The sequence below is a fragment of the Carcharhinus amblyrhynchos genome, chromosome 11 (assembly GCF_965287045.1).
Source record: "Carcharhinus amblyrhynchos chromosome 11, sCarAmb.v2.hapA, whole genome shotgun sequence".
Lineage (NCBI taxonomy): Eukaryota > Metazoa > Chordata > Chondrichthyes > Carcharhiniformes > Carcharhinidae > Carcharhinus > Carcharhinus amblyrhynchos.
In genome coordinates this window covers 93,052,968-93,067,393 of record NC_137334.1, presented here as the reverse complement: position 1 = coordinate 93,067,393, position 14,426 = coordinate 93,052,968, and the positions used below count along the sequence as shown (strand labels likewise).

The following is a 14,426-nucleotide window of genomic DNA, read 5'->3' as shown; positions in this document are numbered from 1 at the left end:
ATGGAATGATGCCAATTAATGCATATTGAGAAGGCGGGGGGGGGGGGGGTGGGGGGGCGTGTGACCCTCATCCTGGGGGAAAAACAGCCATCCACCAAGCTCTTCGTCAATCAGAACCGCATTACTGTTGCCCCTTGCTTTCCGTGGCGATCTATGTGGTGACCAGGATGGCTTGCGGTATCTGTCGAGGTGTCTCTGAGAAAGTTCCAGTACCCGACAGCCACTCCACACTCTGGGCAACCTTTCATTGGCTGGAGAGGTTATTACATCACGGTGCTGCTCCAATCCAGGGCAGTAAAGGGACACAAAGCAATTCACAAAGCTTCACCGCGTCACAACAGAATGAGTTCAGACTCACCTTTGATCTCTAGCTTGCCATCGCATTGCTTTGTCCCGTACTCATTGATCGCTTTGCAGGAGTACATTCCCGAGTCGGATCTCTGCACGGACACGATGTTCAGGTGGAACCTCCCGTTCTCCCCCTCCAGCACGTAATGGCGGCTGTCGACCTTCACGGGTTCCCGGTTCCTCAACCTGTCAGGGGAAAACCAGACAAAGCTCTCACTGCACCATGTAGGGGGGTAACCCTCTCCATAACGGCATATCCAATGCACCTTCCGCCAAGTACCAGGCTCGCCCGCTCTGCGGATTCCCTCAGGGGTGGGTGGGGGTCTCGATCAGAGTAGGGTGGGCATGGGGTATGGGTTGGTTCCCAGTCGCAAGGCCACAGTGAAATGTAACGCGGGAGAAAACCCTCCCAGTGCAAGGGATTCTCGATCTGGATATCTCCTTCACTGGACCTCCCACTGAGGAAGTTGTATCATCAACAGGGAATCACAAAGGGGGATTTCTTTTCCCAAAACCGGGATTCTGATGGGAATAGACTCTCCATTAACTGGGATTCTGATTGACCCAGAAAGTCAAAGACATCGATTTCATAGTATCTCCATTCCTTAAGAAAATGGTAACTGCCCCAGTGCCCCCGACAACAGGCACGGGGTGGGGGGTCTCGGCACAGCCCGATTCCAGTAAACCAGCCTGTCTGCAAGGTTAGTGCTCTCCAGGAAGGTAAGTGCACAAACTTTCCAACTTCACTGCAATCCTGGCTGGATCCCATCTGTGTCCTGTTACACCGTCAAACCACAATGTATAGGGGCAGAAGGAGGCCATTCAGCCCATCAGCTCTTCTCCATCATTCAATGGGATTATGACTGATCTGATGTGATAATCCACTTTATCCCCATAACCTTGATTCCCTTACTCATTAAAAATTTCTCTATCTTGAACCTTTTTAACAGCCCAACCTCTACACCCTTTACAGGAGAGAATTCCACAGATTCACTGCTCTCTGAGAAGAAATTCCTCCTCATTTCTGTCTTCAACGGGCAACCCCTTTACTCAGGGATTTTGCCCTCTGGTTCTAGACTCTCCCACTAGGGGAAACAACTTCTCAGCACCTCCCCTATCAAGCCCCTTGGGAATCCTATATGTTTCAACAAGGTCACCTCTCATTCTTCTAAACTCCAGAGAGTACAGGCCTAACCTATTCAACCTCTCTCTGGAAGAAAATCCCTCCATACCCGGGATCATCCTAGTGAACCTTCTAATAGATGCCGCCAATGCCAGTATCTCTTTCCTTAGATAAGGGGACCAAAGCTGTTCACAGTATTTCAGGTGTAGTCTAACCCGTGCCCTGTATCGTTTTAGCAAGACTTCCCTATTTTTATACTCCATTCCCTTTGAAATAAAGGCCAACATTCCATTTGCCTTCCCTATTACCTGCTGTTGGACTAGTGCGTTAGAATGTCTTTGTGTGTTAGAAAGTGAGTTAGTGTGTTAGAGATTGTGTGTTAGTGTGTCAGACAGTGTGCGTTAGTGTGTTAGAGCGTGCATTAGTGTATTAGAGATTGTGTGTTAGTGTGTCAGACAGTGTGCGTTAGTGTGTTAGAGAGCGTGCGTTAGTGTGTTAGAGAGCGTGTGTTAGTGTGTCAGACAGTGTGCGTTAGTGTGTTAGAGCGTGCATTAGTGTGTTAGAGATTGTGTGTTAGTGTGTCAGACAGTGTGCGTTAGTGTGTTAGAGAGCGTGCGTTAGTGTGTTAGAGAGCGTGTGTTAGTGTGTCAGACAGTGTCCGTTAGTGTGTTACAGAGCGTGCGTTAGTGTGTTAGAGTGTGTTAGTGTGTTAGAGAGTGTGTGTTTGTGTGTTAGAGAGTGTGCGTTAGTGTGTTAGAGAGTGTGCGTTAGTGTGTTAGAGAGTGTGCGTTAGTGTGTTAGAGAGTGTGCGTTAGTGTGTTAGAGAGTGTGCGTTAGTGTGTTAGAGAGTGTGCGTTAGTGTGTTAGAGAGTGTGCGTTAGTGTGTTAGAGAGTGTGCGTTAGTGTGTTAGAGACTGTGTGTTAGTGTGTTAGAGAGTGTGCATTATCATGTTAGAAAGTGTGTGCTTGTGTTAGAGAGTGTGCATTAGTGTGTAGAGAGTGTGTGTTATTGTGTTAGAGAGTGTGCGTTAGTGTGTTAGAGAGTGTGCATTAGTGTGTTAGAGAGTGGTGTTAGTGTGTTGGAGAGTGTGCCTTATTGTGTTAGAGTGTGCATTATCATTTTAGAAAGTGTGCGTGTGTCAGAGAGTGTGTGTTAGTGTGTTAGAGAGAGTGTGTAAGTGTGTTAGAGAGTGTGTGTTAGTGTGTTAGAGAGTGCGCATTATCATGTTAGAAAGTGTGTGCTTGTGTTAGAGTGTGTGCGTTAGTGTGTTAGAGAGTGTGCATTAGTGTGTTAGAGAGTGTGCGTTAGTGTGTTAGAGAGTGTGCGTTAGTGTGTTAGAGAGTGGTGTTAGTGTGTTAGAGAGTGGTGTTAGTGTGTTAGAGAGTGGTGTTAGTGTGTCGGAGAGTGTGCGTTATTGTGTTAGAGAGTGTGCATTATCATTTTAGAAAGTGTGCGTTAGTGTGTCAGAGAGTGTGTGTTAGTGTGTTAGAGAGAGTGTGTAAGTGTGTTAGAGAGTGTGTAAGTGTGTTAGAGAGGGTGTGTTAGTGTGTTAGAGAGTGTGCATTATCATGTTAGAGAGTGTGCGTTAGTGTGTTAGAGAGTGTGCGTTAGTGTGTAGAGAGTGTGCGTTAGTGTGCAGAGAGTATGTGTTAGTGTGTTAGAGAGTGTGCGTTATTGTGTTAGAGAGTGTGCATTATCGTGTTAGAGAGTGTGCATTGTCATGTTAGAAAGTGTGCGTTAGTGTGTTAGAGAGTGTGCGTTAGTGTGTTAGAGAGTGTGTGTTACTGTGTTAGAGAGTGTGTATTAGTGTGTTAGAGGCTGTGTGTCAGTGGGTTAGCGAGTGCGTGTTAGTGTGTTAGAGAGAGTGCATTGGTGTGTTAGAGAGTGTGTTAGTGTGTTAGAGAGTGTGTGTTAATGTGTTAGAGAGTGTGTGTTAGTGTGTTAGAGGCTGTGTGTCAGTGGGTTAGAGAGTGTACGTTAGTGTGTTAGAGAGTGTGCGTTAGTGAGTTAGAGAGTGTGTGTTAGTGTGCTAGAATATGTGTGGTAGAGAATGTGCATTGGTGTGTTAGAATAAGTGTGTTAGAAAATTTGCATTAGTGTTTTAGAATATGTGTGTTAGAGGGTGTGTGTTAGTTTGATAGACAGTGTGCATTAGTGTGTTAGAATAAGCGTGTTAGAGAGTGTATGTTAGTGGGTTAGAGAGTGTGTGTCAATGTGTTAGAATATGTGTGATAGGGAGTGTGCATTAGTGTGTTAGAAAATTTGCATTAGTGTTAGAATATGTGTGTTAGAGAGTGTGTCAGAATGTGTGTTAGAGAATGTGCATTAGTGTGTTAGAATAAGTGTGTTAAAAAATTTGCATTAGTGTGTTAGAATATGTGTGTTAGAGAGAGTGTTAGTGTATTAGAGAATACGTGGAAGAGAGTGTATGATAGTGTGTTTGAGAGTATGCATTAATGCGTTAGAGAGTGTGAATTAGTGTGTTAGAGCATGTGTGTGCGAAAGAGTGTACATTAGTGTGTTAGAGAGTGTGTGATGATACTGTGCCTTTAAGAAATGTATTTGAGGTATTTTGCGATGCAGGAACTTTTATTTTAAATTTTGTTGTAATAAGGTGCTGCTGGTCCTGCATCCACAGCTCTGTACTGTTACTGTAGCAGCATAATTGCTCCTAATTGCTAGATCATTTGTTTTAATCTGGACCAATGTTGTCCAGTTATTTTATTCTTTTCTCCTCGGGTTTTGCAGAGTGGGGCTTCATCAGGTTGATGGAAAATCAGGTGACTGGGTGGAGCCAGAATTACACAGAGAAATCAAGCTCAAAAGTTGCTTGAAGGCGTTAGAGAACAGTGCCTCTCGAGAGCTAGAATCTCCCAGGAAATAACTCTTCCTCTGAGATTCTGCTATTCGGGGTGGATCTTTCTCTGGAGGTTTCTGTATGAGTGTCAGAAGACAGGTGTATGTCTGGATCTCTGTCCAGAGGTATTAAAAAGCTGGAAGTCTTTCATCTATATGAACATATCTGCTTTTGGTACTGTTTCTGAAGAATAAAATCATATCTATGGGATTCTGCTTACATTAGAACTGTGGATATAGCGAGCTGTTCAGAATTATACTTTGCCATGTTTAAACATTTTAATTGGTTAAAAAACTATGCTAATTCTTTTTGTTATATTCTAATTGCGTTCTTAAATAAAATCTGATTTGAATAAAAGCTTCCTAGCGGGTGAATTTAATCATCTTGGAGGGAAACACTTTGTGTTCACCCTAATGCCAAAATCAGAAGGAAAAATTAGCATCTAGGCTAACTGCATAAAATATCTTGGAGTTTCTGTTCTAGCCCCTGACACCAACAGATTAGCACACACTCTCTGAAACACTTACTCCTTGACATACAAATGCACATTCGCACCTAGTGACCAGATCAGGAACTCCAATCAATATTACGAAATTAGCCTAGACCCCAACATTTTTTTTTGGATTTGTGTGAGCATAATGTGCTTCACTCCAGATATGATTCTATTAACCCACTAGGAAGCTTTTATCAAAATAAAAATTTAATAATGCAGTTAAAACATTTAAAAGACTTTGACCAATTGAAATACTTAAACATGACAATGTATTGTTAACTGCTAGCTACCTCTATAGTTTCAATTTAAGCAATATCCCCACAGACAAACATCCATCTTCAGAATCAGTTAGCACAAAACATATACATTTAAAAGTTTAAAGTTCATTTACTGTTTAAGAGGTTTATGAGGCTGCCAGACTTCCAGCCTTTTAACATCTCTGGATGGAGATACAAAAAGACACCGGTTCTCTGACGCACCTGCAGCAGCCTCCAGAGAAAGATCCCACATCAAACAATGGAACTTGAGAGAAAGAGACCTATTTTCTGGCAGAGCCCAGACTCCAACCTCGAGAGAGAGAGTCAGAGAGCTATTTCTTCTCTCTAAATATTCCTAGCAGCAACTTGTTTCTTGTTTGGGCTTGTTTCTCTCAGTGAGCTTAGCCCAGTCACATGACTGTCCTATCAATCAACCTAATCAAACCCTACTCTGAAAACCCCCAGGTGAAAATACTAAACTACCCAAACCACATTAACCCAGAATAAAACAAACGCTCAAGCAATTAGGATCAATTATCCTTCTTCAGCATCAACATGTAGGCTGCCGGTTATGCACAAAACGGCATCGGGAAAATAGAATCAACTGCTTAAAATAATCCTGCATGAGAAAAATGACACAAACATATTTCTTAAAGGCACAGTATTGTCAAACTTCTCCCCCCCTTAAAAAAGTGGACCATCAATATGCAAAGATGGTTTCTTTTTCTATAATCTGTAGTTTCACACTATTAGTATGCTATAATGTAGATATATATATTTATAACCTCTAGTTTCACACTATTAATACATTATGATGTACATATAACCTCTAGTTTCACACTATTAGTACACTATAGTATATATATTCATAACTTCTAGTTTCACACTGTTAAAACACTATGATGTATATATAACCTCTAGTTTCACACTATTAATACATTATGATGTACATATAACCTCTAGTTTCACACTATTAGTACACTATAATATATATATATTCATAACTTCTAGTTTCACACTGTTAAAACACTATGATGTATATATAACCTTTAGTTTCACACTATTATTATGCTATAGTTATATATATATTCATAACTTCTAGTTTCATACTATTAGTATGCTATAATGTACATATATTCATAACCTCTAGTTTCACACCATTAGTATGCCTTATGTATATACGTATATTCATAGCTTCTAGTCTCACACTATTAGTATGCTATAATATATATATATAACTTCTAGTTTCACATTATTAGAATGCTATAATGTACATATATTCATAACCTCTGGTTTCATACTATTAGTTTGCCTTCTGTATATACGTATATTCATAACCTCTAGTTTCATACTATTAGTATGCTATAATGTACATATATATTCATAACTTCTAATTTCATACTATTGGTACACTATAATGTATATATATATAAACATCTAGTTTCACACTATTAGTACGCTACATATGTATATATGTTACTAAATCTAAGCATGAATGCATAACAGTAGTATAGTCCATTTCAGTCCTTTTCTTCTGCCATTGATCATTCCTTCCTTTATCAGTTGTGATAAAGCATCGGCAATCACATTCTCTCTGTCTTCCCCCTCTCGACACACTGCTATCATTCAGCTGCTTCCTCTTTCTTTTCAAAAACCCCCTTCAGTCCTTGATCCTGCTTTAATTCCACGTTCAAGCTCAATTTCTCACGATTATAAATTAGTTCCAGTCATGTCCTCAGGGAGCTGGGCAGGATTTAACGGGTAAGACTTTACACTGAGTGCAAACTGGCACAAACCACTTTAGATTTTGCTTTTTAATTTCCTTCGCTGAGGCCAACTGGTTCTCTGGATTTTTCAGAACATTGAAATTCAAAGCAGAACTTTTTTTCAGAGAGTTGAGCTGCTCAAAGTCAAATAAAACCTGTCCCCTTGCTGGTTTCTCAACTTCACACACGTGTAGCCAGGGACATCCGCGAAGGTCATTTCGTCTCCGTAATCCTGATGATTAACTGGCCGTACCTCCTCTGTCAGGCAGTCCCATTGATTTGTTTGCTCTGCATCCTCTGCATCTGTGTTGGTGTGTGAGAGAGTGTGTGTTAGTGTGTGAGAGGGTGTGTGTTAGAGAGTGTGCATTAGTGTGACAGTGTGTGTTAGCGCAATAAAGAGAGTGCGTTCGGATGTTCGGGATTGTGCGTTATTATGTTAGCAAGTGTGTATTCACGTGTTAGAGGGAGTGTGTTAGAGAGTGTGTCTCAGTGTGTTAGAAAGTGTGTGAGTGAGTTAGAGAGTGTGCGTTAGTGCATTAGAGAGTATGTGTTAGTGTGTTTGGGATTGTGTGTTACTGTGTGAGAGAATGCATGTTTGTGCTTTAAAGAGTGTGCATCAATGTGTCAGAGAGTATGCATTACTGTGTGAGAGGGTGTGTGTTAGTGTATTAGAGAGTTTGCATTAGTGTGTTAGGGAGTATGCACTAGTGTGTTAGAAAGTGTGTGTTAGTGTGTTAGAGAGTGCGTGTTAGTGTGTTAGAGAGTGTGTGTTAGCGTGAAAGAGTGCGTGTTAGAGAGTGTATGTTAGTATGTTAGAGAATGTGCATTAGTGTGTTAGAGAGTGTGAGTTAGTGTGTAAGAGAGTGTGTGCTTATGCGTTAGAATGTGCATTAGTGTGTTAGAGAGTGTGCATTAGTGTGTTAGCGTGCGTTAGGTATGTTAGTGTGTGTTAGTGTGTTAGAGAGTGCACATTAGTGTGTTAGTGAGTGTGTGTTACTGTGTTAGAGGGTATGTGTTAGTGCGTCCGAGAGTGTGTTAGTGTGTTGGAGAGTTCGTTAGTTTGTTGCAGAGTGTGTGTTAGCATGTTAGAGAGTGTGTGTTAGTGTGTTAGAGAGTGTGCGTTCATGTGTTAGAGGGTGTGTGTTAGTATGTTAGAGAGAGTGTTTGAGTGTGTGCTAGTGTGTTAGAGAGTATGCGTTAGTCAGTTAGACTGAATGTGTTAGTGTGTTAGAGAGTGTGTGTTAGTGTGTGTTAGTGTGTTAGAGTGTGTGTATTAGTGTGTTAGAGAGTGTGTATTAGTGTGTTAGAGAGTGTGCGTTATTGTACTGGAGAGTGCATTAGAGTGTGCGTTAATGTGTTGGAGACTGCGTGTTAGTGTGTTAGAGACCGTCTCCTAGTGTGTTAAAGAGTATGTGTTAGTGTATTAGAGAGTGTGTGTTAATGTGTTAGAGAGTGTGTGTTGGTGTGTTAGCATATGCGTTAGAGAGTGTGTTAGTGTGTGCAATGCTGTGTTAGAGAGTGTGCATTACTGTGTTAGAGATTGTGTGTTAGTGTGTTATAGAGTGTGTGTTAGTGATTTAGAGAGTGTACGTTAGTATGTTAGATGGTGTGCGTTACTTTATTAGACAGAATGCATTAGTGTGTTAGAGTGTGTGTTAGTGTGTTAGAGAGTGTGTGTTAGTGCATTAGAGTACGTGTTAATGTGTTAGAGAGTGGGTGTTGGTGCGTTAGAGAGTTTGTTAGTTTGTTAGAGAGTGGGTGTTAGTGTCAGAGTGTGTCCGTTCATGTATTAGAGGGTGCATGTTAGTGTGTTAGAGAGAATGCTTGAGGGTGCATTAGTGTGTTAGAGGCTGTGCCTTAGTGTATTAGAAACTGTGCCTTAGTGTGTTAGAGAGCAAGTGTTAGTGTGTTAGAGAGTGTTCTTTAATGTGTTAAAGTGTGTGTTAGTATGTTAGAGTGTGTTAGAGAGCATGCATTAGTGTGTTAGAGAGTGTGCATTTGTGTGTTTAGAGTGTGTGTTAGTGTGTTAGAGAGTGTGCATTAGTGTGTTTAGAGTGTGTTAGTGTGTTAGAGAGTGTGCATTACTGTGTTAGAGTTTGCTTTAATGTGTTAGAGTGTGCATTAGCGTGTTAGAGGCTGTGCCTTAGTGTATTAGAAACTGTGCCTTAGTGTGTTAGAGAGTGTGTGCTAGTGTGTTAGAGAGCAAGTGTTAGTGTGTTAGAGAGTGTTCTTTAATGTGTTAAAGTGTGTGTTAGTATGTTAGAGTGTGTTAGAGAGTGTGCATTAGTGTGTTAGAGAGTGTGCATTAGTGTGTTTAGAGTGTGTGTTAGTGTGTTAGAGAGTGTGCATTACTGTGTTAGAGTTTGCTTTAATATGTTAGAGTGTGCATTAGTGTGTTAGAGATGTGTGTTAGAGACTGTATGTTAGTGTGTTAGAGAGTGTGTGCAGCACGTTAGTGAGTGTGTTGGTATGTTAGAGAGTGTGTGTGTTAGTGTCTTAGTTAGTTTCTCTAACAGACTAACACACATTCTCTAACACACTAACACACACTCCCTAACATACTAACACACACTAACACAATAACGCAGAATCTATAACACACTAACATACATTCTCACACACACACTTTCTAACACACTAACACACACTAACACACACTCACTAACATACACTTTCTAGCACAATAATGCACACTCTCCAACACACTAGCTCACATTCGCTAAAACATTAATGCACACTCTCAAAAGCACTAACACACACTCTCTAACACAATAATGCACAATCTCCAACACGCTAACACACACTCTCTGGCACACACTTGCTAACACACTAGCACACTTTCTCTAAAACATTAATTTACACTCTCAAACACACAATCATACAGTCTCTAAAACACCAAGCAGATTGTCTGACACACTAACGCACACTCTCCATCATTCAAACACACACACTCTGACACACTAACACACACTCTCTGACACGCTGTGCAAAATCTCTAACAAACTGAAACACAGTCTCTAACACAGTAGCACACACTCTAACATATTAACAAACACTCTCTAACACACGAACACACACACTAACACACACTCTCTAACACATTAACACACTGTCTCTAACCACACTGACATATTCTCTTCAACACACAAACAAGCACTTTCTAACACAGTGATGCACCAGCTCCAACACACAAACACACTCTCCCTAACACACTGAAGCACACTCTCTAACACACTGATGCACACTCTCTACTACACTAATAGACACGATCTAACACACTGACACACACTCTCCAAATGCTGACACACACTCTCCAACAGACTAAAGCACACTCTACCACAAAAAACACATTCTCTAACACACCAACACACACTATCTCCATCATTCTAAAGCACACTCTCCAAAACACTAAAACACACTCTCAAACACACTGATGCACATTCTTTAACACACTAACACACACTCTCTAACACACTAACAACACTAACACACATTCTCTAACACACTAACAACACATACTGTCTATCACACTAATACACACTCTCTAACACACTAACACACTGCCTAACAGGCTAACACACACTCTCTAACACACTAACACACACTCTCTAACACACCGATGCACACTCTCTAACACACCGATGCACACTCTCTAACACATTAACACAGACTCTCTGACACACTGAAGCACACAGTAACACACACTCTCTAACCCACTAACGCACACTCTCTAACACACTGTCACACACTCTCTACCACACTGTCACACACTCTCTAACACACTAACGCACATGCTCTAAAATACTCATACACACTCTCTATCAAACTAACACAGTCTCTAACACAATAATACACACTCACTAGCTCACTAACACACTCTCTATACACTAACACAAACTCGCTAACACATTAACGCACACCCTCTACCAAATTGTCACACTCTCTCTAGCACACTAACACACACTCACTAACACACTAATACACATTCTATAACACATTAACGCACACTCGCTAACACACTCACTAACACACACTCTAACACACTAACACGCACACTCTAACACACTAACACACTGTATAGCACATTAACACACATTCTCTAACGCACTAACACACACTCTCAAACACACTGATGCACAATCTCTAATACATTAACACACATCCTCTAACAAAATAATGCACACTCTCTAACACACGAACACACAACCTCTAACATACAAAAACAAACTTTCGAAAACACCAATGCATACCCTCTAACACACAGTCTCTAACACACAATCACTCACACACTGATGCGCAGTTTCTAACACACTAACACACTCCCTGACACACCAGCACGCTCTCTCTAACACACTAACACACACTGTCTAACACACTAACACACACACTCTAAGACACTAACAAACACTCTCGCACACACAAACGCAAATGCTCTAATACACTCACACACTCTCTAACACACTAACACATACTCTCTAAGAAAATAATACACACTCTGTAACACACTAATACACACTCGCTAACACACTAATGCACACTCGCTAATAAATTAACGCACACTCTCCAACACACTAACACACACTCTCTAACACACACTCTCTAACACACTAACACACAAACGCACAGTCTCTGACACACTAATACACACTCTCTAACATACTAACGCACACTCTCTAACACGCTGACACACACTCTCATACATACTCACCCACACTCTCTAACACACTCACACACATTTTCTAGCACACTAACGCACACTCTCTAACACACTCTCTAACATTCTAACGCACATTCTGTAACACACTGATGCACACTCTCTAAGACTTGCACACAAACACACTCACACACATTTTCCCACCGACATCCTCTAACTTAAAAATGCACATTTTCTGAGACACTCTTAGACAGTAATCCACATGAACACACCGACACTCGAACACAAAGGGCTCGATTTTATGGCCTTGCTTGTCCCGGAACTGTAAAATCCACCCTGAGATCAATGGGCCTTCCCATTGCCCACCCTGAGTCCCATGGCAGGAGGGGCAGTAACGTTCCTGCCACACTCTCTAACACACTTAAACACTGGCACACTGATCTCTAACTCACACTCATCGACACAGTCTCTAACACACAAATAATCTAACACACCAGTGCACGCTCTGGAAGATGCTAAATCATTCTCTCCAACACACAGACTCTAAGACGCAAACACACACTCCCTAACGGGCACACATTATTGTGTTAGAGGGTGTGTGTTTCTTTATTCATTCATGGGATATGGGTGTCACTGGCTGGCCAGCATTTATTGCCCATCCCTAGTTGCCCTTGATAAGGTGGTACTGAGCTGCCTTCTTGAATCGCGGCAGCCCATGTGGTGTAGGTACAACCACAGTGCTGTTAGGGAGGAAATTCCAGGATTTTGACCCAGCCACTGTGAAGGAACGGTGATATATTTCTAAGTCAGGATGATGAGTAACTTGGAGGGGAACTTGCAGGGGGTGGTGTTCCCATGTACCTGCTGCCCTTGTCCTTCTAGACGGAAGTGGTCGTGGGTTTGCAAAGTGCTGTCTAAGGATCTTTGGTGAATTGCTGCAGTGTATCTTGTAGACAGTACACACCGCTGCTACTGAGGTGGAGGGAGTGGATGAGGTGCCAGTCAAACAGGGCTGCTTTGTCCTGGCTGGTGTTGAGCTTCTTGAGCGTTGTTGGAGCCTCACCCATCCAGGCAAGTGGACAATATTCCATCACACTCCTTACTTGGGCCTTGTGGATGGCAAATAGGCTTTGAGGAGTCAGGAGGTGAGTTACTCGCTGCGGGATTCCCAGCATCTGGCCTGCTCTTGTAGCCACTGTGTCCAGTTGAGTTTCTGGTCAATGGTAACCCCAAGGATGTTGACAGTGGGGGATTCAGTGATGGTTACACCATTGGATGTCAAGGGGCAGTGGTTAGAGTAACTCTTATAGAGTCATAGAATTATAGAGGTTTACAGCATGGAAACAGGCCCTTTGGCCCAACTTGTCCATACTGCCCCTTTTTTAACCCCTAAGCTAATCCCAATTGCCTGCATTTGGCCCATATCCCTCTGTACACATCTTACCCTAAATTCTTTTTAAAAGACAAAATTGTGCCCGCCTCTACTACTGCCTCTGGCAGCTCGTTCCAGATACTCACCACCCTCTGTGTGAAACAATTTCCCCTCTGGACCCTTCTGTATCTCTCCCCTCTCACCTTAAACCTATGCCCTCTATTTTTATACTCCCCTACCTTTGGGAAATTATATTGACTATCTAGCTGATCTATGCCCCTCATTATTTTATAGACCTCTACAAGGTCATCCCTCAGCCTCCTACGCTCCAGAGAAAAAATGTCCCCCAGCCTATCCATATAACTCAAACCATCAAGTCCTGGTAGCATCCAAGGTGTTCAGAACTGTACACAGGATTCCAATTGTGGCCTTACCAATGTCTTGTACAACTTCAACAAGACATCCCAACTCCTGTATTCAGTGTTCTGACTGATGAAACCAAGCATGCCGAATGCCTTCTTCACCACTCTGTCCACTGTGACTCCACTTTCAAGGAGCTATGAACATGTACCCCTAGATCTCATTGTCCTGTAACTCTCCCCAGTGCCTTACCATTAACAGAGTAAGTCCTGCCCTGGTTCAATCTACCAAAATGCATCACCTTGCGTTTATCTAAATTAAACTCTATCTGCCATTCTTCAGCCCATTGGCCCAATTGATCATGATCCCGCTGCAATTGGAGATAACCATCCTCACTGTCCACCATGCCACCAATCTTGGTATCATCTGCAAACTTACTAACCATGCCCCCAATATTCTCATCCAAATCATTAATATAAATGACAAATAACAGTTGACCCAGCACAGATCCCTGAGGCACACCGCTGGTCACAGGCTTCCAGTTTGGAAAACAACTCTCTACAACCATCCTCTAGCTTCTGTCAAGAAGCTAATTTTGTATCCATTTAGATCCCTCACCCAGGATCCCATGAGATTCAACTCTATGCAACAACCTACCATGCGGTACCTTGTCAAAGGCCTTGCTAAATTCCATGTAGACAACATCAGCTGCACTGCCCTCATCTACCTTCTTGGTTACCCCTTTAATAACTCAATTAAATTTGTGAGACATGATTTTCCATTTACAAAGCCACACTGACTGTCCCTAATCCATCCTTCTGTTTCTAAATGCCTGTAGATCCTGTCTCTCAAAATACTTTCCAACAATTTACCCACCACGGATGTGAGGCTCACCGGCCTGTAGTTCCCAGACTTTTCCCTGAAGCCCTTTTTAAACAAAGACACAACATTTGCCACCCTCCAATCTTCAGGCACCTCATCTGTGACTATCGATGATTCAAATATCTCGGCAATTTCCTTTCTAGCCTCCCACAATGTCCTGGGATACACTTCATCAGGTCCCGGGGATTTATCTACCTTGATGCACTTTAAGACTTCCAGCACCTCCTTCTCTGTAATATGTACACTCCTCTAGACATCATTATTTATCTCCCAAGTTCCCTAACATCCATGCTTTTCTCAACAGTGAATACTG

The 14,426-nt window shown here is 42.0% G+C and overlaps 1 protein-coding gene across 1 annotated transcript in view; it reads right to left on the bottom strand.

Moving 5' to 3' along the window:
- The window catches only part of spega (striated muscle enriched protein kinase a), a 363,062-nt gene that overhangs the window by 177,433 nt on the left and 171,203 nt on the right, over nucleotides 1-14,426 (bottom strand). The window contains 1 exon segment of the mRNA XM_080199291.1: nucleotides 359-534. Within this exon segment, the coding sequence (XP_080055417.1) occupies nucleotides 359-534 (176 nt within the window).